The sequence below is a fragment of the Podarcis pityusensis genome (assembly GCF_964106645.2).
Source record: "Podarcis pityusensis genome assembly, chromosome: 2".
Classification (NCBI taxonomy): domain Eukaryota; kingdom Metazoa; phylum Chordata; class Lepidosauria; order Squamata; family Lacertidae; genus Podarcis; species Podarcis pityusensis.
Window position 1 is genome coordinate 121702850 of NC_138029.1, and position 26912 is coordinate 121729761.

The 26912-nt window shown below is 47.1% G+C and overlaps 1 protein-coding gene across 1 annotated transcript; it reads right to left on the minus strand.

Annotated features, from left to right (window-relative positions):
- Positions 1-2705: 2705 nt before the first annotated feature.
- Positions 2706-25653, minus strand: LOC308465363 (uncharacterized protein). Its single transcript, XM_080985268.1, has 14 exons — positions 25455-25653; positions 22887-23915; positions 22055-22189; positions 21044-21167; positions 19613-20207; positions 15530-15609; positions 13982-14110; positions 13449-13530; positions 12335-12463; positions 10353-10833; positions 8901-9027; positions 7738-7808; positions 5972-6098; positions 2706-4898 (listed from the first exon to the last, which is right to left on the minus strand). Exons 2-14 carry the CDS (start codon positions 23706-23708, stop codon positions 3535-3537), a joined length of 4266 nt encoding a protein of 1421 aa, XP_080841394.1. The 5' UTR covers positions 23709-23915; positions 25455-25653; the 3' UTR covers positions 2706-3534.
- Between the last annotated feature and the right edge of the window lie 1259 nt (positions 25654-26912).

Below are 26912 nucleotides of genomic sequence, written 5' to 3' on the forward strand. Positions count from 1 at the left end.
AAGCTCACAACATACTGCGAATCTGAACGTCTCAAAATCAACTATCAAAAGACCAAGATACTCGCTTTTGGGGAAAAACCAAAGTTTAGAAGCTGGGAACTCCAAGGCCATAAATTAGAACAATTCACAAACTACAAGTATCTAGGAATGGTGATACAGGCCTCAGGAACCAACAAACTACACATAAACTCCATCGGGAGTTCAGCGGAAAAAAACGCAAATTGTATCCTTAAATTCTTCAGAGCACAAGGGGGCTTCTTTGTCCCCGCAGCTCTAAAATTATACAAGGCCAAAACTTTGGCACAACTCCTCTATGGTTCCTTTTTGGGCCCGCCTCCCTCTGCTTTCTCCCCACTTGAGAGAGTTCAATCCAGACTTCTTAGAGCTCTCCTCCAAGTCCCGAGATGTGTCTCAAACGCATGGGTTAGATTGGAAACGGGGATGATGAGAGTGGAGGCTAGCATCGGCCTAACATCAATCTGCAAATGGCTGACATCGAACCTGCTCCCCCGAGGGATGGCTCCATTGATCCTCTGTGACCAATTCCAGTCGGGCTGGCAGACTGCAGTCCTGGACACCCTCCGGAAATTGGGTTTTGCCCCTCAAGCCCTTCTAAGTCTGGGCTTGGACCAGGCAAAAGCTACGGTCAGGCAAAGAATATTAGACACCGAGAGACAGCAGGACTGTGTAAGGTGCCCCAACTATAGAATTGGAGAAATCGAGAGAGATATAGCTGCACCGGCAGCATATCTCTTCTTTCTCGTATCTAGGGATGCAATATTTTGAATTATGGTGCTGGAGGAGACTCTTGAGAGTCCCATGGACTGCAAGAAGATCAAACGCATCCATTCTTAAGGAAATCAGCCCTGAGTGCTCAGTGGAAGGACAGATCCTGAAGCTGAGGCTCCAATACTTTGGCCACCTCACGAGAAGAGAAGACTCCCTGGAAAAGACCCTGATGTTGGGAAAGATGGAGGGCACAAGAAGAAGGGGACAACAGTGGGCGAGATGGTTGGACAGTGTTCTCAAAGCTACAAACATGAGTTTGACCAAACTGCGGGAGACAGTGGAAGACAGGAGTGCCTGGCGTGCTCTGGTCCAGGGGGTCACGAAGAGTCGGACATGACTAAACGACTAAACAACAACAGGGATGCAAGAAGGGCCTTTACACTCGCCAGAAGCTCGGCTCTTCCCTCGCCGGTCCTGGATGGAGCCTTTAAAAAAGTCCCCTATGCTCAGAGACTTTGCACCTGTCCATTGGGAGAGATAGGAAGCCCAGATGTCCCTTTTATAAAGAGGCACGTAGTAAGATCATGATCCCCTACTGGTGAGGCTCGCCAACCTCCCGCAAAAGCAAAAATCTGACCTTTTGCTGTTGGGCAAAGATCAGAAGATGACCTGGATGGTCGCCAGATTCTGTCTACAGATCTGTAGGCACAGACCATCGCCCAACTCAAAATAGTCCGGCATGAAAAGCCCCAAACACAGTTCCATGGGTGATTCTGAGTCAACTCCCTGGGACAGTTTATTGTTGTACATTGTTTCTAAATTTAGTGTTGTATATTGTTTTAATTCTTCTAACCATATTTGCACAGCAGTTTTTAACGTTGCGAGTGTCCTCTATTTTAGAGGCTTCTACTCTGCAGCCTCTTATAGTTGTTTTATCTGCGAGTCTTTGTTGGTTTTTAGCTCTTATCTGTGCTCCTCCACATGCAGCTGCTGGGTGACCTTGGGCCAGTCACACTTCCTTGAAGTCTCTCAGCCCCACTCACCTCACAGAGTGTTTGTTGTGGGGGAGGAAGGGAAAGGAGAATGTTAGCCGCTTTGAGACTCCTTAAAGGGAGTGAAAGGCGGGATACCAAATCCAAACTCTTCTTCTTCTTAATTATTAGTTTTTTATCCATCCATTATCTGTGTTTAATCTTGTATTTTATTCAGATGTTTTATGCCTGTTTCCTTGTCCTCATTTGCCCTAACAATTATCGGTCAAAAAATCCTAACTGCTATTTTATCTATATGCTTTTTTAAATCCTGGTCTGACACCATAATAAAGTTCATTCATTCATTCAAGAGTTATGGGTGCCTCCCCCTCCTGCTGCAACACGCTCCCCTCCCTCCTGGTCTCCCAGACCCAGGAGACGCATGAAGAGGGTGGAGAAGTTAGTGACACACAGGTACGTCTCAGATTGCTTGGGGGGAAACCCTGGAGAGGGGGGGGGCTTAGGGAACTGTGGGAAGGCAGGGATATTCAGTCTCAGGAATTTCTTCATTGTGTGTGGGGGCGGGGGAGAGATCTACCGGAGACGAGTTGATGTGCTCAGGCCTGACACTCCGGTGCAGATCCTCTTTTTCCTAATAAAGCATTAACTCCGACTTGCACAGTGTGATTTACTGCTGGGTCACTCATGATAGGCTAGTACAGTGGTACCTCGGGTTACATACACTTCAGGTTACATACGCTTCAGGTTACAGACTCCGCTAACCCAGAAATATTACCTCGGGTTAAGAACTTTGCTTCAGGATGAGAACAGAAATCGTGCGGCGGCAGCAGGAGGCCCCATGAGCTAAAGTGGTGCTTCAGGTTAAGAACAGTTTCAGGTTAAGAACGGACCTCCAGAACGAATTAAGTACTTAACCCGAGGTACCACTGTAGTCATCCTAACAGGCCAGCATCCCCTACAAGTAATCCTTCACCAACAGAGCAATACCTTGTCACCAGGGCAATGCTTCCCCTAGTGTCCTTGCGTTTTTTATTTTCTTTTACAAACCAGATTAAAATAATACATGCTTGAGCTTGAATACAGTAAACTGTTAAAAACACCCATCAACTACACTAAATATTCGTGTTATTAGCGGAGAAGATTGCTACACTTGGGCTGCTCTTTTAATACTGAAAGATAAAAGAGTGGGTTTTCTAGAGTTCTAGAACAGGGTGCTCTAGAGTAGCGTGGATCGCTCCCTTTCCCAAACACACATGATTTGAATTACAGTTACAAAGAGAAAAAACACCACGGAAGGTCCGATATCATCACAAACACTGTTATTCCAAAACAGCAAACACCACCGACCACCATGGCACAAAGTTTTTCAGTAGCTGCAGTTGTTGGCATCCATCTGCCTCGAGGGACAATGGAGTGCGCCTCCGGGGGTGAAGTCAAACCGTCGCATTAGCAGCACTGAAGTGACCTTCCCAGGGTGCAATAGTCTAAACCCAGGATGGAGAATTTTCGGGTCAGATCAGAAACAGCCAAAAGCTGGCTGTACCAGTTTACCATCAATAGCAGCTGTGCACTGGCAACTCTGAACAGGCGCAGTCATGTTGATAAAAGTCATAAGCCTCAATGAGTGTTGAAAACTTGATTAGTCATGTTATTGTTAAGTTTATCAATAACCTTTTTGTTTAAAGTAATGCCTTTTTTTTTAGACCTATTCCTTTTTGTTCTATTTATCATTAAACTTTATTTGTTTTATTTTACCATTTTAACCTATCTGTGCCTTTCATTTGCATCCAATTAAGGCTGGACCAATTGCCATCTACTCATTGAGAAAAAAACTAAAACACTCCAATCTTTCTCCTGGGCTGGAATTATGACTGAGAGGGCTCTGGAAAGTACTGGAATCTTGGGGAAGGGGGACATATCCCGGACCTACAGAGGGAGGAATCCAATGACTGCTTACAGGATCCTCGTTCCAACACTCAGAGTGGATCCTCTGATGAGAAATGAGATTTCTTTTCTCGCTGAAGCTCTTCCCACACTCTGCGCATTTGTACGGCTTCTCCCCCGTGTGTGTCATGTGATGTCTAAGGAGATGCGCTTTCTTGCGAAAGTGTTCTCCGCACTCTGAGCACTTGTACGGCTTTTCCCCTGTGTGGATTCTCTGATGTGTAACAAGGTTTGTGCTCGTACAAAAGCTCTTCCCGCACTCGGAGCAGGTGTACGGCTTCTCCCCTGTGTGAATGCGCCGGTGCGAGGTGAGGCTGGTGCTCGTGCTGAAGCTCTTCCCGCACTCGGGACAGGCGTACGGCTTCTCCCCCGTGTGAGTTCTCTGATGGAAGATAAGGCTTGCGTTCTGAGCAAAGCTCTGACCGCACTCCAGACACGTAAATGGCTTCTCCCCTGTGTGGGTTCTCTGATGCGCCATAAGGGTCGAGCTATGACTGAAGCTCCTTCCGCACTCCAAGCACCGGAACGGCTTCTCCCCCGTGTGAGTTCTCTGATGTAAAGTAAGGTTTGTGTTCTGGCTGAAACTCTTCCCGCACTCCAGGCATTTATACGGTTTCTCCCCAGTGTGGACTCTCAGGTGGGAGGTGAGCTGGGACCTGTGACTGAAACTCTTCCCGCACTCCGAGCAGGCGTACGGCTTCTCCCCTGTGTGGATCCGCTGGTGCCTCACCAACGTCGTCTTCTGACAGAAGCTCTTCCCGCACTCCAAGCAGGTGTACGGCTTCTCCCCTGTGTGGATACGCTGGTGAGTGATGAGGGCCGCGCTCTGACGGAAGCTCTTCCCGCACTCCAGACAGGTATAGGGTTTCTCCCCGGTGTGGATTCTCTGATGTCGGATAAGGCCTTTCCTCTGAGAGAAGCTCTTTCCGCAATCCAAGCATTTGTACGGTTTCTCCTCTTTGTGCGTTTTCAAGTGAGCATTAAAGCTGGATTTGCAGCTGAAACTTTCCCCGCACGCCGGGCACTCGCTGCCTTCTTTCCCTTTCTCTCTTTTCTCTAGGACCGGGGCTTCACGGAAAGCTCCCCCTGCGGCAGCAGAGGAAATATCCCTCATCTGCTCATCCCCTTCCGTTTCCTTGCTCTGCTCTTCCAGCTCCTGTTCACAAGCAGCTCTTTCCAGCAATAATCTGGGCGCGTCTCCCTCATTCCGTGCGCCGAACTCCCAGCCATCACCTGCCGGAACAGCGAGAGAAAATCGGTAAGAGCCTGAGAGAGAAAACCAGGACCCCAAACCTAGGCAGCAAAACCGAGTTTAATGCCTTTCTGAGCTCTAATACAGAACAAATCAAGTGAAAGCAGTTCCTTTCAAGTTATAAAACGGGGACTCCTTCATGGTTAATAAAAAATAGACCACTTTTATTCGACTTGGTGTAAGTTTTTCTCCGATGTTAACTCATCCACACAGCCCACTAAATCTTAGCGAGTCTACTCTGAATTAGATACCATCTGTAAAGCAATTTCAGGTAGTTCTCCTTCAAGGAATAACATGCAGTAAACTTCAGATTGCTCTTCCAAATTCTTTCCCTAAAGATGGAAATCTATACTGTGTCCTAGATCTATTGCCCAGTGTGTCATAGAAAGCCTCCTCTTTCGTCCACCTCCTGGATTTCCTGATCCTCTGACTTGTCTTTGTGTCCTACCACCTCCCCCTGGGTCTGAGTCTTCTTCCTCTGTGGGTTCCCTAGAGGGTTCCTCGGCTGGAGCCTCCCACCATTTGTCATCCAGCCAGTCCCCGACACCGCAGGCTTGAGGCTCCATAAAGATAAAGGACCATTAGGTCCAGACACTGACGACTCTGGGGTTGCGGCGCTCATCTTGATTATCGGCAAAGGGAGCTGGCGTACAGCTTCTGGGTCATGTGTCCAGCATGACTAAGCCGCTTATGGAGAAGCAGAGCAGCGCATGGAAACGCCGTTTACCTTCCCGCCGGAGCGGTACCTATTTATCTACTTGCACTTTAGCATGCTTTCGAACTGCTAGGTTGGCAGGAGCAGGGACCGAGCAACGGGAGCTCACCCCGTTGTGGGGATTCGAACCACTGACCTTCTGATCGGCAAGTCCTAAGCTCTGTGGTTTAACCCACAGCGCCACCCACATCCATACAGGATGGCAAATCCCTGTCTCCTAAGAGACCCCCACGAGCCTGCCACAAGAACTGGACCCAAGCAAAGGATGCTGGGTTCTGATGCCGGCGGCCGTTTCGACTGTCAGCATCTGCCAAGTCAAAGCAAAAAAGGAAGCCTTACTGAGAGAGGCCAGGTTCCCAGAATTCTCCTCCATAACTTCCACATGCAGGGCTCTCTGGGCCGGATCCAGCAACACCCACTCGTCGTCTGTGAAATATACAGCCACATCCTCAAAGGACACCGGATCCTGGAGGTGGAGAAGGAAGAAGAAAACGAATTCTCTTTTTTAAAAAGTGGGGGGCAAGGAACACGATGAAGAGTTGCGTCCTTTTGAATTATGGTGCTGGAGGAGACTCTTGAGAGTCCCATGGACTGCAAGAAGATCAAACCTATCCATTCTGAAAGAAATCAGCCCTGAGTGCTCACTGGAAGGACAGATCGTGAAGCTGAGGCTCCAATACTTTGGCCACCTCATGAGAAGAGAAGACTCCCTGGAAAAGACCCTGATGCTGGGAAAGATTCAGGGCACAAGGAGAAGGGGACAACAGTGGGCGAAATGGTTGGACAGTGTTCTTGAAGCTACCAGCATGAGTTTGACCAAACTGTGGGAGGCAGTGGAAGACAGGAGTGCCTGGCGTGCTCTGGTCCATGGGGTCACGAAGAGTCAGACATGACTAAACAACAACATCAAGAAGTTCTACTCAAGCGTAGGTCCACTGCAATAAATTAACTGGTTAGGCAAGTCCAGTAACTTAGATGGGACTAGTCTGCATAGGCTGAAGGTGGGTAAAAGATTATTGTAGTAATAAATAATAATAATTATAATTATAATTTATAACCCGTCCATCTGGCTGGGTTACCCCAGCCACTCTGGGCGGCTTCCAACAGAATATTTAAAAAAAAATAAAAAATTAAAAACTTCCCTGCGAAGCTGGTCAGACGGAAAAAGAATCATAGGACCATAGAATTGTTGAGTTGGAAGAGACCCTGAGCATCATCTAGTCCAACCCCCTGCAATGCAAGAATGGGGATCAGGCCTGCAACCTTGGCATCATCAGCACCATGCTCTAACCAACTGAGCTACCTAGGTGTCAGGGGCTAGACTGAGGAGGAATCATGGGAGCCGCCCTCCCCCTTCTCCTGAACCTGCCAAGGGCAGGAGGACAGTATAGATTTAGAGCAGTGGTTTGCAGAGGGGCACAGTCCAGAGGGGAAAAGCTGGGAAATACTGGGTGAGGAACAACTAGAAGAGGAAACACCAGGAGAGAGACAGTGTTCTTGGAAAGCATTCCTGAGCCCCCTTTGCCTAGGGCTAGGCGGGCTTTGAGAGTGACAGAACAGAGAGCTCAGCGGCAACAAGCTCAGATCACCCAACGTAGGAGTGATGTAGATTAATGGGGACGGAGGGGGTAAACCTTTACTGGGAGCAACGCCGTTTCTAGAGAGATATGCATTCCTTTGTCTCTCGCTGTGATTATTAAAGAAACTCACTGGGTAAGAACACTCTTTTCGTCTGATCTGCTTATTTACTGCCACTGGGGGACGGATCCGATCCCCCGAAGCCTGACACCAAGTGATATTGTCACCCAGAGAGTTTCCCGGCTTCCCAATGGATCTCCTGCTTGGTCACTATGAGAAAGGATGCTGGGATCAGCTGGCCCCTCTTTGGCTGCAAGCATCAACAAGGCTCTCCTGAGGTTCTCATGTTCAGAACCGGAAAGCCTAGCCATGCTGAAGTTCTTAGGGGCTGGGGGGTGGGTTGCTCTTCATTAATGGACTCCCCTCGTCTTCTAGACGCTTCCTTCGTTGTAGTAAAGGGACAGGAACCTTCCGGGCCCAGGCATACAAGCTGCCTCCATTGATCCCTCCGGGATTCTTTCCCCTACCTGATCAGGCCCCACAGCCGCTATTTCCACTCCGCCAGAAGGAGTGCAGGTTGCCGGGGTCACTCTGTTGCCTGCAAGGAACACAAAAACAGCGGGAGGATATTTCGTTTCCTTTAAACATCTTGCGTTTCCATTTCAATCAGGGTGGATAAAAATCAATGATTTCTTTAAAAAATTAAAATTGGATATTTAAAATTTAAATCGGATTTTTTAAAATTTCAATGGGATTTTTAAAATAAAGAGCTTTTGGAGGGAAAAATCTTTCTAAAGAAAGTTTTCTATTTAAGTTACATTCTATTTAACTTACATTTAAGTTACATTCATCAGGAAATAAGGACATGTTTTAAGTTTTTCCTGCGTGCTAAAACACAGTCTAAGTTTATTTATTTGTTTTTTAAAAAATGTTTAACCACATCAGTTAACAAACATGGATACATATGCTATAATGTTATTGTTTTAGTTAAATAAATTGTTTAAATTGTTATGAAGGAAATGATTATTTTTCTCCTTTCAATAAAGCAGAAAAGTTGTCCAAATATAAACAGTCAACTTATTAAACCTCACAATAATTTCATAATTATCTTCCTATGTATAACCAAATCAGTAAATTTTGATATAACTGTAAAAACCACTCTGCAAATGTATTAAGATTATACCAGCAAGAATGAGTCTTTCTGTAAAATAAATAAATAAATCAAGTCTTACTGATTTGTGATTTAAATCGTGATTTAAATCAAATCCACCCTGGTTTCAATATACCTGGTTTGCACACCATGCCAAGCTGTGGCTCACTAAACCATAGCTTGTTGCTCAGCTCAGGGGGAGAAGAGGCTGAGAAAGTGTGAAAGCAACATATATTTACAGGAGATAATGAAAGGAGTAAATTAAATGAATTTGGAAATGCAGAACATATGAAAACGTAAATTTAAGGAACCACAGAGAGAGGAGGAAGGAAGTCAAATTTTGAAATGTTAAATGGATTGTAAAATTAATGAAATGTGTAAATTTGAAAACTATAAATAAAAAAATAAAAAATAAAAATATTTTTGGCAGGTGTCGGAAAGCGTACAGTGATATTGATAGCCAGGGAGTTTGAGACTGCGGGTGCTGCCACACTAAAAGATAAATTCTTACAAATGGAGACAGGCGGCAGTTTTCCTTACCTAGCGAGTTGGCAGCTTGGTCACACTCTTGCACGATCCACCTGAAGAGCCGTCTCTCTCGGGGAGCTGAGGCCGCCTGCCCTGCCCCACGGACACCCAGAGAGACTTCAGCTAGAGGTCCCTGCCCCTGAAGCAGAAAGGAGGGATGATATTATTACTAATTTCCTGGCCTAATTTCCCTAAGCACCCAGGGTGAGGTACAGCAATTAAAGCCCAACCTTAAAACCACTTAATACAACTTACAGCCACAGGAGAAAGGTTCTAAAAAATCAGAAGCAGTGTTAGAAAATCAGATACAGATACAGTCAAACCTCGGATTCCGAACACCTCTGCTTTGGAACATTTCGGCTCCCAAATGACAAAAACCCAGAAGTAAACGCCTTGGTTGTCGAACATTTTGGAAGCCGAACAGGCTCCCGGAACAGATTACGTTCAACAACCAAGGTTTGACTGTATAATCTAATCCCCAAACAGCATTTTAAACCTAGGTTACGGTCGCAACAATGGAATGTCCAGGTGCCAAGGTTTGTTTGGTTTTGGGGTTTTTTTGCAATTGAACATCATCATCATTATTATTCATTTCATTTCGGTACTGCTTTATATTTTACAGAACAGATCTTCCAAGTGATTTGCAACATTCAAACATAAAACAGGAATTGGTTCGGAGTAACTTGGACCTTTTGGTTTCTAACCAGTTGGTCCTGATTAAAACATAAAACAAAACAATCCAGAACAAATCAAATTAGAGCTTATTTCAGATCCTTCTCCAAGGGATATTTCGCTTTCGCCAGTCGCCAGCCTGGTGCACCGAGAGATCTCCACATGATCCATGCCAGCAAGCTCTTCTTACGCTCTCTTGCATTTCTATACTTGACAGAACATTCATAAGCTTGAAACTCTTTTCCTTGCTTATTTTAGAAAAGGAACACAAACATACTAGAAAAGTGACAAATGTGTAAGACAAACTGTGCCCTCTGAATTTGATATTATGCTGAAAAATTCATGCCATGTCCAAGCATTTAAAAAAGGAAAAGGAAATGGGGAGTGGGAAGAGAAAAGGAAGAAGAGGAGGAGGAGTTTGGATTTGATATCCCGCCTTTCACTCCCTTTAAGGAGTCTCAAAGCGGCTAACATTCTCCTTTCCCTTCCTCCCCCACAACAAACACTCTGTGAGGTGAGTGGGGCTGAGAGACTTCAAAGAAGTGTGACTGGCCCAAGGTCACCCAGCAGCTGCATGTGGAGGAGCAGAGACGCGAACCCAGTTCCCCAGATTACGAGACTACCGCTCTTAACCACTACACCACACTGGCTCTCACCACACTGGAAAGGGGTAGGCAAAGTGTTGGGCGCTTGGATTTCCTCCTCCTTTTGGAAACTAGTGGGGTTTTTTTTTACTTTATTCATGCTCACATTTTTGTCTTTTGGAACTACCAGAACGAAACCCTCTCTCACCTGCTGCTCTTCCTGCTTCTTCTCCTCTGCCCGACTCAGGAGGAAACCTTCGGCCAGGGCCACTGCCTGGGAACTGGTCTCCGCTCCACATTCCCTCACCCAGCTCTCCATCTCCGGGGGGAGGACAGCCAGGAACTGCTCCAGGATCACCAGGTCCAGCATCTGAGCCTTGGTGTGTCGCTCTGGCTTCAGCCACTGACGGCAAAGATGGTGGAGTCGGCTGCAAACCTCTCGGGGTCCCTTGGCCTCCTGGTAGCAGAAGCGCCTGAAACGTCGGCATTGGGCATCCAAGTCAAGGGCATCCTCCTCGCCCAGGATCTCTGGTGTGGTTCTTTCCCAGAATCCCCCGCTGCTCCCAGCCTGGATAACATTCTGGCGTCTTCCTGCTTTCAGCTTAGCCAAGGCTTGCTCCTCCATTTCCCAGCCGCGCTCCGAGGACACCCTCTCCCGGGCCCCCAAAACAGCTTCCTCCGCTTTCCACCTGCGATCACCCAAATGGATTAGGCTTCTAAACCAGCAGAGAGCCAGGAAATCTTACATGAAATGTTACACTAGCAGAGCATTCAGATGCAATTGGCAATCTCATTCAGGCATCTATATATTCCTCCCCAGCCCATACCAAAGAGTATTACAGTGGTACTTCAAGTTAAGAACTTAATTCGTTCTGTAGGTCCATTCTTAACCTGAAACTGTTCTTAACCTGAGGTACCACTTTAGCTAATGGGGCCTCCCGCTGCCACCGCACAATTTCTTCTTCTCATCCTGAAGCAAAGTTCTTAACCCGAGGTACTATTTCTGGGTTAGCAGAGTCTGTAACCTGAAGCGTATGTAACCCGAGGTACCACTGTACTGTATTTCAAGATTCAGATTACGCAGCATATTCCATAAACAGGATGAAGAATCGTCTATTTAACACAATATTCAAACTACAAAAATACAGAATACTGGTTTTTTCCTTGTAAGTATTGAATGGGAAAGGAGTACGGCAAGGCTGTATATTGTCTCCCTGCTTATTTAACTTATATGCAGAATTCATCATGTGAAAGGCTGGGCTGGATGAATTCCAAGCCGAAATTAAGATCGCCGGAAGAAATATCAACAACCTCAGATATGCAGATGACACAACCTTGTCATGACAGGTGGCCAGCCAACCTCTGCTTAAAAACCTCCAAGGAAGGAGAGTTCACCACCTCCCAAGAAAGGCCAGTTTTTGGTTAACTGCAAGAGGGGAGAATTGCAGGCAGGGCTTCCCACTCTCGAATGTGCAATGTTTAATTGCGTATAATGTTCAATTACATTTTTTTTAAAAAATGTTGTAAGCTGCCCAGAGTGCCAGCAGCAACCCAGTAAGATGGGTGGTGTGCAAATAAATAATAAATAATAATAATAATAAATTTTACTTATACCCTACCCTCCCCAGCCAGAGCCGGGCTCTGGGTGGCTAATATCAGTACAGTAAAATTACAGTAAAAACATAATGGGGGGGGGGGGGCAACTTAAAATACAGGTTAAAATGTAATTTAAAATGCAGCCTCATTTTAAAAGTAGCCCATAATATGATGATGATGATGATGATGATGATGATGATGAAATCGGGTGTCCCTATTTTCAGGGGAGGAATGTGGGCTGCTGTTCTCCCTCCAGTGCAGGAGGCTGCAAATGCCTCTGAAGGCCAGCTTTGGGGAATTGCAATGGGAGGGAATTGCAAGAGGGGCTTCCCATGGGGGGGAGAAGCTGTCTTGCCCACTGTGAGGACAGATCCTGGGCCAGCAGGGCAGGGCTCCTCCTTGCAAGCCAGCCAGCCAGCAGCCCGCCCACCTGCCTTGCCCCCTTCCTCTCCCCTCCGTTCAAAGGCGCTCCCCACTCATAGAATCAGGCAATCTGGAGAGATGGGAAGGGACCCCCAGGGGTCATCTAGCCCAACCCCCTGCAATGCAGGAATCTCAGCTGAAGCATCCAAGACAGGCGGCCATGCAACTCACCAGCTCCTTCCAGCAGGCCTGCTGCAAACAAAGACCCCCCCTCTTTTTTCTCCCAGGGAAGGGGGCGGGACAGGAAAGAAGCTGTCACTCTCCTCTGCCCTTGGCTGGCTTCCTTCCTTTGCGCCCCCTCTAGGAAGCGCAGCCGGACTCTCTCGTTTTAACCACGAAGTGGCCGGGGATTAGAAACAGCTGCAGCTGCAGAAACAACCACGGTCTCGCTACGGATTCACTAATCGCGACTGCTCCTTAAAAAACAATGATAATTGTTTTATTATTGTTTTAAAAATGCATTTTCTCTCTCTTTCCTTCGAGGTGCAGGAATGTGTGCATTGTAAGCCTACCTCACAGGGTTGTTGGTGTCGTGATGAAAGCCGCGTGGCAGCACACTGAGTCCTTGGGAGAAAAGGCCTTGGGGTGATGCTCCTGTTGTTTGGTCCCTGCTCCTGCCAACCTAGCAGTTCAAAAGCATGTCAAAGTGCAAGTAGATAAATAGGTACTGCTCCGGTGGGAAGGGAAACGGCGTTTCCGTGCGCTGCTCTGGTTCGCCAGAAGCGGCTTAGTCATGCTGGCCACATGACCTGGAAGCTGTACGCCGGCTCCCTCAGCCAATAAAGCGAGATGAGCGCCGCAACCCCAGAGTCGGCCATGACTGGACCTAATGGTCAGGGGTCCCTTTACCTTTACCTAATGGACATCATAATAATTGACACAACATGTAACTGACACTTTAGTGTGTTAGTATTGGGTTTATAAAAGGGATGCGGGTGGCGCTGTGGGTAAAACCTCAGCGCCTAGGACTTGCCGATCGTATGGTCGGCAGTTCGAATCCCCGCGGCGGGGTGAGCTCCCGTCTTTCGGTCCCAGCTCCTGCCCACCTAGCAGTTCGAAAGCAGCCCTAAGTGCAAGTAGATAAATAGGGACCGCTTTATAGCGGGAAGGTAAACGGCGTTTCTGTGTACTGCGCTGGCACTGGCTCGCCAGAGCAGCTTCGTCACGCTAGCCACGTGACCCGGAAGTGTCTTCAGACAGTGCTGGCTCCCGGCCTCTCAAGTGAGATGAGCGCACAACCCTAGAGTCGGACACGACTGGCCCGTACGGGCAGGGGTACCTTTACCTATTGGGTTTATACCGGATATCCCACACCTCATTCTGCTTTCTTAGTAGTTCTGAGATGCTTCCCAAATTATACTGCATATCTAGAGGGCCAAATTCAGAAGAGCAGGGTCTCACAGTCATTACTCCTTCTAAGATTATATAATCTTATAAGATTATACAAGATCATAATACATGGGGATGCATTGCCACAATCAGATCTGCATGTGTTACCTTTTGACAATATCTTCCCTATTCTGGGCAAATGATTTGCAGCGCTCAAAGACCTTTTTGAGTTGTGTTTTCCATTATAGGCCAAGGGCCTTCTCAGTAGTGGCACCCACCCTGTGGAACACTCAAGGAAATAAACAACTACCTGACTTTCAGAAGACATCTGAAGGCAGCCCTGTTTAGGGAAGTTTTTAATGTTTGATGTTTTATTGTATTTTTAATATTTTGTTGGGAGCCGCCCAGAGTGGCTGGGAAAACCCAGCCAGATGGGCAGGGCATAAATAATAAATTATTATTCTTATTATTATAGCCAACAGAACTCACTCGACAGTTTCTTGAAGCTGACATGCTTTAAGCGTTCCTGGCTGCTTAGCTTTGGGGCGTAAGGAGGAGCAGCTCCTGCTCGGTTTTCATCCTTGTGCGCCTTCTGCAGAATGGCCCTGGGAGCCAATCCTTGGAAGGTAAGGACTCATTTCACTGGTGCTTGCAGAAGAGGAACTACATGTCATAGCTGCTTGGGCTTAACCAGAGAGACTGCTGGCCAGCCTCAGCTGACAGACTCCCAAAGGGTGTCATGCAAAACAGGGATGAGCCAAACAAGAGACAACACATTCAGAACTGCTAGCAGCATTAAAAGAGAATGCTTCGAGAGGCGGGGAATGGTTTCAGTTTATTTATCCTTCTAAAGTATACAAGGAAAATATCTATTTTCAGGAGTTGCAATGCGACTGAGGGTACATTCTATCATATGTGGTGGACCTGTAAAAGGGTAAAAGAGTATTGGGAAATAATTCATAATGAATTGAAAAAAATGTTTAGAAGTACTTTCCCAAAAAAATCAGAGTCCTTTTTGTTGGGGATAATTCAGATGGAAATTCCCAGGTGTCAAAAAAGGTTATTTATGTATGCCACTACTGTGGCCCGTGCTTGGTTAGCCCCCAAATGGAAAACGAGCGAGGTCCCAACTAAAGAAGAATGGCAACTTAAACTGATGGAATATGTGCAGCTTGCAGTCCTAACATACAGAATAAGAGAACAAGAAGAACGTATGTTTGAAGTAGATTGGAAAATGTTTATTGAATATATGGGGGGGGGAGAGGATGTGTATTTTTGAAAATGTGGGCTGCATTAAGATGAATTCAACAGTGTAAATAAGTTTTGATGGATGCAATAATGGAATACTGAGTGGTTTAGTTAATATAAAATACGCAGGGATTTATGCTATGCAAAATGAACCATGGAAAGAGAAGGGAAGTCATTGATATTTTAAGGTTGTTTAAATTAATATTCTAAAATGTAAAACTGAAAATTTAATAAAAATAATGGAGAAAAATAATAATTTGGGAGCGCCAACTCGGCATTAACAGGGAACGTGTGAGTATTGTAGAACTGAGGTTTTTGTGGTGTGAGCTCAGTTTGGAAGTCTTGCCCGGGAACCAGACTGAAGATATTAAGAAACTGGTGATCGGGGCGGGACAAAAAGACCTTCTGAAGTCAGCCAGAGCTGTGGATTCAGGGCTCCCCACGGCTGCCACACACCTAATGCATGGAGCATTTTAATAAGGCGGGTATTTTGGTAGAAATGGGGAATGGTCATAGCTCATTTGCAGAGTAACTGCTTTGCGTACACTCAATCCCTGGCATCTCTGGGTAGGTCTCAGAGAGAACCCTACCTGGAATCCTGGACAGCCACGGCCAGTCAGTGTGGCAACTGTATGCCGGATGGACCCAACGGCCTGGTTGGGTAGAAGGGCAGCTTCCTCTGTTCCTTCTGCCTCCTCATATGAAGTGAGTGATGACAAACGCTTTCCCCAAAGCAAGCGGGTTCCTGCGCCAAGGCTTCTCTTCCCTGTGCATCCACTGGTGGCTCACGAGCTGCGATTTCCAAACGAAACCCCACCGGCACTTGTCGCACTGGTAAGGTCTCTTCCGAGTGGGTGTTAGGAGTCATTCTGCAAAGAAACAGAAAAGATGATTGTAACTTTAAGAACTGTTTCTGTGAGTGGTTTTCTAGGCTGATTAGGTACAGCTGGTGATGAGTACAAAAGGAGGAGGAGTTGCAGTTTGAATTTGCCTGCAGAGAGAGGCAAATTCCCACATGCTTTGTGTTTGTTGTTTTGTGTAGCTGTAATAAAACCTTTGTTTGAGTCTTTTACACCGGTCTCGTGGTTCTGTCGTTGGCCACCAGAGGAAACCCCCCTCTAACAGGTTATGGGCGCCAGCCCTGAGTGGGCAGAGACAGAGCGTGGAAAAGAACCCAGAGATTGGAAGTGATTCAGCGTTTCTCAAGCAGCTGGCTGTGTGAAGGCGTCGGCAGGGAGTGTCTGTTTGAGACCAGGAGCCGAGCAATTCTTCAAGCCACGTGTGAGTAAAGACTGAGTGGAAAACTGAAAGCTGGGTGGACCCATGGCTGGACTTGGAGCTGGAGCTCAAGGGGGCGCTTCATGTTTTCCAGTAGAGAAACTGGGAGAATCCAATTATACGTCATGGAGTTTACAGATGCAGGCATTTTTAAAGAAAGAACAATGTTGGACTGTTATTGTTAACCCTCCTGTAAAATATGAGGATGAAGAAGTAAATGAAGCAGACCAAAGGCTGGAGGACAAAGCATTTGCCAATCTAATTTTGAGTTTAGAGAAGTCTCAGTTATCTCATGTGCAAGACCTTGAAACACCAAGTGAGATTTGGAAAGCATTGAGAGCAATACACATTAGAGACACTCCTGGCAGCAAAATTACTCTAATGAGAGCTCTGTACCGAGCCAGACTAAGTGAGGGTGAATGTGTTTCAAAACACCTTCCAAGACTGCGTGTTTTATTTTCACAGTTAAATGAACTTGGGGAACATTTTTCTGAGCAGAGAAAGGTTTATATTGTGCTGTCTTCACTTCCCAAGTCATGGGATAATTTAGTGATGATGCTGGAGGCAATTCCAGAAAACCAATTACCGATGCATTTCTTAACAGGGCATTTGCTTGATGCGGAGGAAAGACGCCATGAGAGGAAGGCGACAACACCTCACCGTAACTCTGGAAAATGTTCAGTTTTTCTGGACTGCAATACCTGCAAGGAGTCTAAAAGTAAGCGGAGATCTTATCCTGAAAGTAATAGAATTAGCAAGATGCCATTTGCTTTAGTACACTCAGACCTTTGTGGGCCATCTGCAGAATCTGAAGGAGGAGCAAAGTTTTTTCTGGTTCTTGTGGATGATTATAGCCAGTATACTTGGGTATACTTGTTAAAACACAAAAGTGAAACTGGTCAACTGATTAAAAATTGGGTCAACTATATAGAAAGGAAGTTTCCCTACAAAGTTACCCAGTTGCAGAGTGACCATGGAGGCGAGTTCATGTCTGAAGCCCCCCAGATATGGTTGAAAAAAATGTGGTATTAGTCACTGTAAATCGTGTCCCTTTTCACCCGAAGAAAATTCCATTGCAGAACGCAAGATAAGGTCTTTACAAACAATGCTAGATTCTATGTTATGTGAGTCTGGCTTATCCAGGAAGTTTTGAGGGGAAGCAATTCTCTGTGCTAATTACATACAGAACAGATTGTTTCATTCTACCATAAACAATACCCCTCATTTTTTGCTTTATGGAAAAAAGCCTTTTTTGGACCATGTTAAAACTTTTGGTTGTTGGGCTTGGGTTCACATCTCAAAAGGACAGATAAATGATACAGATAAATTTGTGAAATCTGAGGAAGAAAAGCCACAAATTCAAGGAAGTTCTGAAAGTGATAGTGATGAGGAATCAGGGGATGAGAGTCCCAGTACACAATCTCCTAAAGCTGAACCAATTTCTCCTGAGCAAGATGAATTAGAAGGGGAAGATAGTTCAGAGGGGGAAAGTGTTCAAGTTAGAAGATCACAAAGAAGCAATAAGGGGGTACCTCCAGAAAGGTTTACTATACAAGAAGTTAAAACTGTTGACGTGAAGAACCTTGTGATTATGAGGAGGTTTTAAAGTTACCACACCAGGAAATAGTAATGTGGGGAAATGCAATGAGAGCAGAAATGAAATCTTTGGCAGAACATAATGTGTTTACTATTGAGCCATTGTCAGAAGGAAAAAAGGCAGTGGACTGTAGATGGGTGTATAAAATAAAACACTTGGCAGATGGTGGTGTTAAGTACAAAGCTAGGCAGGTAGCACGAGGTTTTACGCAAAGAAAAGGTGAAAGTTTTGATGAAACCTTTTCTCCTACTGCCAAGGAGCGAACATGTACGTTTATTGCTAGGTATTGCAGCACAACGGGGGTTTAAAATAAATCATTTTGATATTGAAACAGCTTATCTTAACACAAAACTGCACGAAGAATTTTTTATGAATCAAGCACCAGGATTTGAGGCAGGCGAACAGAATTCTGTATATAGGTTACACAAAGCAATCTATGGGCTCAAACAATCAGCTAGAAATTGGAACAAGTGTCTCAATAATGCTTTCAAAAATCTTGGCTTTAAAAGTAGCTTAGCTGATAATTGCTTGTACACTAAAGGAAAGGGTGATAAACAAGAATTATGTTTGTCTTATGTTGATGATTTGCTTTTTTCTACAAAAAATGACAAGCAAATGGACAAATTTGCAGAACAACTAAGAAAGGAATTTAAAGTAAGAGATTTGGGACCAGTGAAAAATTATCTCAGTCTAGAAATTCAAAGGACAAACGATGGAAGTTTTTTGTTGAGTCAAAAAGATAAAATAATGGAATTACTAGGAAGAACAATATGCAAAATAGCAAGGGAGCAAAAACCCCAATGGAAACAGGTTTTTTCAATAATGAAGGAGAATGCACAGAACCAGTAAATCCTGAAATGTACCGTTCAATAGTTGGAAGTTTATTAAACATTTCATTGTGGAACAGACCAGATTTGAGTTATGCAGTTGGAATACTGAGCAGACTAGTAAGCTACCCCACAGAAAATGCCTGGAAGGGTTTAAAACGTATTTTCTGGTATCTAAAACTTACACTTGATTATTGTTTAAGATTACCATCTTCAGGGTCTACAAAATTGCAGTGTTACGTTGACAGCGATTGGGCCAACCTGCCTGATAGAAAATCCATTTCTGGCATGGTGTTTCAATTTGGGGATTCCTTGATAGGTTGGAAGTCCAAAGAGCAAGGAATCGAGACCACGTCTTCAACAGAGGCTGAATACTGTGCTTTATCGGAGTTGTGTAATGAAATAAAATATTACGTTCAAATCCTCAATGATTTAGATATACAATGTGATTATCCAGTTCCAATATGGGAAGAAAACCAAGCTGTAATAACTTTGTCTGGGTCTGAGCAGTTCAACAGTAAATCAAAACATTTGGAGATTAAAGATCAGAATGTAAGTGAAAATGTTAAACAAAATCTGATAATGCTGAAATACTGTGAGAGCATGTAAAATGTGGCTGATATATTTACGAAAGCACTAACTTTTGAGAAACATGCACAGCTAGTGACAAAATTAGGAATTGTTGTGCATGGTGTATAAATATGTTTTGTATATGTTTAAAGTACTGTTTTGTTTCTGTTTCTGTTTGAATGAGAGGGGGTGTTAGGAGTCATACAGAAAAAATGATTGTAACTTTGAGAACTGTTTCTGTGAGTGGTTTTCTAGGCTGATTAGGTACAGCTGGTGATGAGTATCAAAAGAGGAGAAATTGCAGTTTGAATTTGCCTGCAGAGAGATAACCCCAACATGCTTTGTGTTTGTTGTTTTGTATAGCTGTAATAAAACCTTTGTTTGAGTGTTTTACACCGGTCTCATGGTTCTGTCGTCCGCCACCAGAAGAAAACCCCCCTCTAATAGTGGGTTCTCTTATGTCAGAGAAGGTCTGACTTGTAGCTGGAGCTCTTCCCGCAGACAGAGCGCTTCTACGGTTTCCCCTCCGTGTGGACCCTCTGGTGCTGGACGTGCTGGGAGTTGCAGCGGAAGCTCTTCCCGTATGAGGGACACTGTTAGGGCTTCTCCCTGGAGTGCTTCTTGCCGTGCGCGACGAGGCGCGAGTTGCACATGTAGCTTTTCCCGCAGGCTGAGCACTTGTAGGGCTTCTCCCCCGTGTGGGTTCTCTCGTGGATGGTGAGGGCGGACTTCTGCCGGAAGCCTTTCCCGCAGGCTGAGCACTTGTAGGGCTTCTCGCCTGTGTGGGTCATCACGTGCATGACCAGGCTCCAATTGCGGCTGAAGCTCTTCCCGCAGGTGGCACAGCTATAGGGCTTCTCCCCAGTGTGCTTCCTCTCGTGGATGATCAGGTGCGACGGGCCGTCAAAGTTCTTCCCGCAGTAAGAGCACTGGTGCAGTTTCGTGGCCTCTTGGGTCCACGGGTGCTGCAGAAGGTGGACGGTGCAAGAGATGGACTTGCTCAGCCTGTTCTTGGGGCGGTTCTTCTGCTGCTTTCTTGGTCTCGGCTGATGCTCGGAAGTCTCTTCCCGCTCCTCGCCCCAGGAAGGTGTCTTCTCTGCTGTTCTCCTTTGGAAGCAGCTCTGCAAAGTCGCCACTTCCATGACTCTCTCGAGTGGGGGGTTTCCCTCTTGCCGTTCATCTACCTGCCAGCAATCTGTTAAGAAGTGGGGGGGGGGGGGAGAGGAACCGTAGAATGAGCAAGTTGCCAAAACTGCAAAATTATGATGGATGTCAAAATAGGCTTAATGCTTAATGGCTCCGTAATGTCAAACCAGGCTTCGAACGAGTGAAAAATCCAGTAGTACAGATGTTAAAAATATAAACATCTATAATCAAAATACGCAATAGAACAAATTAAAGCAGAACTAATCCTTACCGACCTCTGCCCAAAATTTACATACACTTCAGGTTACAGACGCTTCAGGTTACAGACTCCACTAACCCAGAAATAGTACCTCAGGTTAAGAACTTTGCTTCAGGATGAGAACTCATCCTGCCATGGCGGGGCCACAGCAGGAGGCCCCATTAGCTAAAGTGGTGCTTCAGGTTAAGAACAGTTTCAGGTTAAGAACAGACCTCCGGAACGAATTAAGTACGTAACCAGAGGTACCACTGTATTATGTATTTTGTGTTTTGATCTTCAGAGGAAGGGCGCTAAACAAATTTTATAAAATAAATAAATATTGCATGTGAAAATGCCAGAGTTTTAGCTATGCACATCCAAAAGCCGGTTTACTTGCGTCTAACTGATGCGCGACTACGCATGCGTACATGGTGGTGACCTAGAAATGGTCGGGAAAAGAGGCAAAGCAGGGGCATAATGAGGAAGAGTGAGTTTATGCACTTTCTTGTGTCCAACCTGAATCACCTTGGCGCACAACAAATCAATCCGACAGATGCACAGAGAGCAGAGCTAAAGAGCCAAATCTAGAATGCAATTTAATGGAAAAACTCACAACAGATTGGGATAGGGAGAATGTGTGTTTTTACCCAAAGGGGCCTTGTTTTCATAATTCTGCAGGACTTCCCTGGGCTCAAGTCTTCGGCCTGGATCCAGCAAGGAATGTTCTCCTTTGGGAGTGCACACTGCCCCCTCTTCAATGGCCCCCAGTCCCTGAAAGAGAGTAACACTTTCCATTCAACCTCGGCGGGACACCTGAATTCTGCACCAGCCGGAGTTTCTGGACAAGTCCCAAGGGCAACCCCACACAGAAAGCATCCTCCGGAAAAATAATCTCTCAAATGACCTGTTGATGGCATTTTACCATTGTACTGTGGAGAGTGTATTAACTTATGGTCTGTGTGTGTGTGGTTTGGGAGCTGCGTGGCAAGGGAAAAAACAATGCTGTCCAGGGTTGTAAAGACTGCGGAGAGAAAAACTGAGTGCACTCTTCCCCCCTTGGATCAAATCTATGCTTCCAGTTGTCATAAGAAAGCTGCAGAGATAGCGCAGGATAGTGCGAACGCTGGAAATGATCTCTTTCAGCTTCTGCCTTCTGGAAGAAGGTACAGGGTTATAAAGACTAGGACTAGCCACCTGAGAAACAGTTTCTATCCAATGCAATTTTGGTATTAAACACAGTGTAAGATCGTCTCTATGGGAGTATATTGTATTTAATTATGAGGTATCAGAGTTTTTAGGGGGTTAACCAGGCTGGGATAGCAGGCTTGTTGGTTTTTGAATGTCTGATGTAGATTTTTTCAATTTCGTTGTTCTGTATGGGACAATGAAAATAAAGATTATCGTGTAGTAATCAAGCCTCAAGGATACCAATGCATGAACAAATGCGACCAGGCTTGTGAAATGCGGCCCAGTATTTTTATGGATTATCAGTTGTTTTTATAGGCAGTTTGTACTTTATCTCATGTACTGCAGACCATTTTGCCGCTCCTGGTAGTTTCTTAAAAAGTTAAATAAAGATACAAATTTGAATACTGGTTTGCAAGCTAATGGCCACATTTTTAACCCCTTTGTCGACTCTGGACAAATGCTTCTCTCACCTGCCCTCCCGCTTTCTCCGCCTCCTGGTGCCTCAGGAGGAATTCCTCAGCCAGGGCCAGGACGCAACCCTCTGAGCTTCCCTGCTTTTCTCCTTCGGTGACACAAGCAGCCGCCTCTGCAATGGTCCTCAGTCCCTGAAAGAGGAGGGGAAAACATTTTTCCTATTCAGCCCCAGCAGAGCAAGAGAGAACATGTTCACTTCTCGGCATGTATAGCTTGGAGTATTCCTTGCATGAAACTTCGGGGAGCCACGGCCGTTCATTGGGTGATCGAGGCAGTGGCGTAGCGTGGGGGGTGCCAGGGGGGCCGGCCGCACCGGGCGCAACATCTGGGGGGGCGCGCTCGCTGCCTCCGGAGTCGCCGAAGAGCCTCGGGCGCAGGCTGTAGCAGAGCCCCATGTCTCGTGGAACCGACGAGCTGTGCGCGCGCCCGGGCTGAAGGCGTCCGGCAGGCAGCGGCTCTCAGCCCCGCGCGTCAGGGCCGCGGAGGACGTGCCAGGCAGCCCCTCCTCACAGCCCCGCCTCCGCTGCTGCTGCTGCAGCTGCTGGGCCATGTTGCATTTTCCTCGCCTCTCTGCCCCCCTCCTCCTCCGGGCAAGCGGCGTGGTTTGGGCGGCAGCGCCAGCAGCAACTCGACTCAGATCGGCAGGTTAGGGGTTGGGGGGGCGCAAATTACTTGCCTTGCCCCGGGTTAGGGGGCGCAAATTACTTGCCTTGCCCCGGGTGCTGACAACTCACGCTATGCCGCTGGATCGAGGAGTCATGTTCTTAAGCAAAATGGCCACTTCTTTAACCCCTTTGTCGACTCTGGACCCCCAAATGCTTCTCTCACCTGCCCTCCCGCTTTCTCCGCCTCCTGGTGCCTGAGGAGGAATTCCTCTGCCAGGGTCAGGGCCTGGACACAGCCCTCTGAGCCTCGCTCCTTCACCCAGCTCCCCATTTCTGAGGGCAGGACAGCCAGGAACTGCTCCAGGATCACCAGGTCCAGGATCTGCTCCTTGGTGTGCTTCTCTGGCCTCAGCCACTGATGGCAAAGCTCCCTCAGGAGCCCGTAGACCTCGCGAGGGCCCTGGGCGTCCTGGTAGCAGAGCTGGCGGAAGAGCTGGCGACGAGCCTCAGAGCTGCTGACGTCCTCCATCTTGATTTCCTTTGCTTGCCCGATGTTTCCCTGGCTGGCAGCGGCTGGTCTGGAAGTGACCGGCTGAGCTGTTCCTGGAGGGAGACTGGTCTTGCTGTCTCCTGCTCCAGCCCACTGGCTGGGAGTGGCTGCTCCCTCAAAGGAGGACCCAGAAGGCTTCGCCTCACCCCATGCCCCATCCCCTGGGAGCTGTGGGCTTCCTTCTCCCCCAGAGTGTGGGGCCTGCACAGTCCGGAGGAATTCCTGCCACTGGGCTTCCCATTGCCGGGACGACAGCTCCTCTTCTGACTCCCCTTTGATACGTTGTGGCTCCGTCCAGCTCGGACAAGGCCCCTCTGTTCCATTCTGGAGGGCAGGAGATGAGCCTCCTGCCTCTTCTAGTGCCATCTCTGGTGCCAGCCTTGCCAATTCCACTTGCTCCGTTTTAATTCCTGGCTTCGCACCAGCCTCTGCTGCCCACTGGAGCTGGAGACCCAGAGAGGCTGCTGGGATTTCTGCTCCCTGCTCTGCAGCCATTGTCACTCAGAGGGAGATGTCCCTCAGTTGTCTTCTGTGTAAGGGACAAAATGTTTCCCCTGTTAATTTGTGGGTCAGCACAAGAATGAGGTTCCTGGGAACATGTGACAGAGTGTTGCCTCTCAGTCTCTGTTGAAGTCTCTGGCCAAAGAAGGGTCACATGGAAGCTGAAATCTTTCCCCAACTTCTGGCAAAAGCTTCTTTACGCTGAAAGAAATGGGAATCAAAACAGACAAAAGTGAGGCAACTGATGGAACAGGGTGCTCTGGAGGCCCCATTTGCACTAAACATTTAAAGTGGGATGAAACCGCTTTAAAAAGACACCATTTCCCCAAATTATACTGGGAGTTGTAGTTTGTCAAGTGTGCTGGGTGTTGCTAGGAAGCCCCTATTCACACAGCTACAATTTCCAGTGTGGCTTAAGAAGCAATCCTTCATCCCAGGGAACTCTGGGAGTTCTGCAGGGGGGGAAAGGAAGATTCCAGGCACTGACTGACATCAGTTCTCCAAGGTTCCGGGCAAAGGTGTCTCCCCCGAAACCAAGGATTGAAGTGTGACATTCTGCGTGCAGGTGCTCTACCACTGATCTGTAGTCCCTTTCCTTTGAGATTAAGTAAGATTCTCGTCCTCATGGTTCTGTGAAGAGCTATTTAAATGATTAGGAAGTGTCATTATCTCAAATTGGTCTCTCTGCTGCGGGATCGTTGGCTCTCCACGGCTTTCAGGCAAGGAACAGTCACAGCCTTACCTGGAGGCTCTGCCACCAAGCCAAATCCCTTCCCTTAATCAACCATTAAGATTTCTTTTGCATATGAGCAACCGGGGGGATGAGAATGCTGGTGTACCCACAGGTAAGGGGGCGCTTGGGACTCTCACACCAACAGGCAAACAGCTCTCCAGGATTTCAGACAGGGCCTGCTTTCACCTGGAGATGCCCAGGATTGAACGCAAGAAGTTCCGCATGCACTCCTTCCCTGAGCGGTGATCCCTCCCCTCATAATAATAATAAATTTTATTTATACCCCGCCCTCCCCAGCCAAGACCAGGCTCAGGGCGGCTAACAACCAATAATAAAACAAGTTGATTGAAATACAACTTAAAAACAAGATTAAAATACAACATTAAAACATTAAGATGCAGCCTCATCACAGGAGAAAGGAAAAAAGAAAGGGAGGGGGGAGTCAAATTGATTCCAAGCCAAAGGCCAGGTGGAACAACTCTGTCTTACAGGCCCTGAGGAAAGAAATCAGATCCCGCAGGGCCCTGGTCTCATGAGAAAGAGCGTTCCACCAGGCTGGAGCCAGTGTTGAAAAGGCCCTGGCTCTGGTTGAGGCTAATCTGACTTCCTTAGGGTCCGGGACCTCTAGGGTGTTGCTATATATGGACCCTCAAAGAAAGACCCCGGTCCTCATGAACTTTAAACTGGAGACAAGGAAGCTGCCTCTCCCCGAATCAGACCAATGCTAGAAAATGAAGGGGATTTGCGGGGTTCATGGGCAGCGGCTCCCCTCCCCTCTTCCGCGCCCCATCTCAACACGCAGGCTCCCCATCCAATGTGAAACCAAAACGGACCCTGCTTAGCTTTGCAAATGTATTTTGAGGTTTTATTGCTCCCTGCAGCAGAAGTCTGTCTGTTTCTCCCTCTTGCACTGGGTCCTTCCACTTCCCAGCCGTCTTCCCCCACCCTCCTGCTCAGCCTGGCCATGGCCTCCCAAGGAAGACCATGCCTGTCACCCCACCTCGCACCTTTCTAACTCACAGGAATGGGTCTCCTATTCTTTCCCCACCAGTGGGGAACACAAAAGAGAACGGACAGGAAGGTGCACTGCCTAGGGGATGTCCCCCATGGGGTACTCACTTCCTCCTTCCTCTCTAGGAATGCATGCTCTGTGGCTTTAACCATTAAAGGGCCAAACTGGGGCAGAAGTAGCCATTTCCTGGCTTTCCCCCAGTTCAATGCCATGCCCTCCAACATTTCTCCAATGAAAATTGTTGTTGTTGTTTAGTCGTTTAGTTGTGTCCGCCTCTTCGTGACCCCATGGACCAGAGCACGCCAGGCACTCCTGTCTTCCACTGCCTCCCGCAGTTTGGTCAAACTCATGCTGGTAGCTTCGAGAACACTGTCCCACCATCTCGTCCTCTGTCATCCCCTTCTCCTTGTGCCCTCCATCTTTCCCAACATCAGGGTCTTTTCCAGGGAGTCTTCTCTTCTCATGAGGTGGCCAAAGTATTGGAGCCTCAGCTTCAGGATCTGTCCTTCCAGTGAGCACTCAGGGCTGATTTCCTTAAGAATGGAGAGGTTTGATCTTCTTGCAGTCCATGGGACTCTCAAGAGTCTCCTCCAGCACCATAATTCAAAAGCATCAATTCTTCGGCGATCAGCCTTCTTGATGGTCCAGCTCTCACTTCCACACATCACTACTGGGAAAACCATGGCTTAAACTATACGGACCTTTGTTGACAAGGAGACGTCTCTGCTTTTTAAGCTGATGAAAATAGGGATGTCCTAAGGAAGAGAGATCAAATCAGGCACCAGGCTGGCTTCTGTAAATCTGGGACTGTCCCTGGAAAATAGGGACACTTGGAGGGTCTGCAAGACAAGCAGGATATCCCCACCCCCAGAGCACCCTTGGGTGGTGCAGTGGTTAGTGTGCAGTACTTAGGCCCTGGGGGAACTGGGCTGAAATCCCCACTGACTCACAATGAAGCTCCCTGGGTGACCTTGGGGGGAATAAAGCCGCTGTAGCACTCTCTGCCTCACCTACCTCGCAGGGTTGTGAGCCCCACATAGGGCAAACCCCAAAGAAGGAACCCCACATGGGACAAACCCCCAAGGGCTATCTAGACCAACCCTTGTCAATGCAGGAATCTCATCTACAGCACCCATGACAAATGAGCTGCGATCGCTCCGTTGGTAGAGCGCGGCTGTGGGTTTGAGCCCCAGCTTGGGCGAAAGATGCCTGCATCACAGCAGGTTAGACTAGATGACCCCGGGCCCCCTTTTCCAACTCTGCAATTCTATGATTCTAGGATTGAACTGGGACCTTCTGCAATACAAAGCAGGTGCTCTCCCACCGTGCCATCTTGCAGGTGGGACAGCCAGGTGTTAGCTCAGTCAGTAGGGCAAGAGAATATCAGGTTCGTGGGTTCGAGCCCCAGCTTGGGCAAAAGATTCCTGCAATGCAGGGGGCTCGAACATACTTC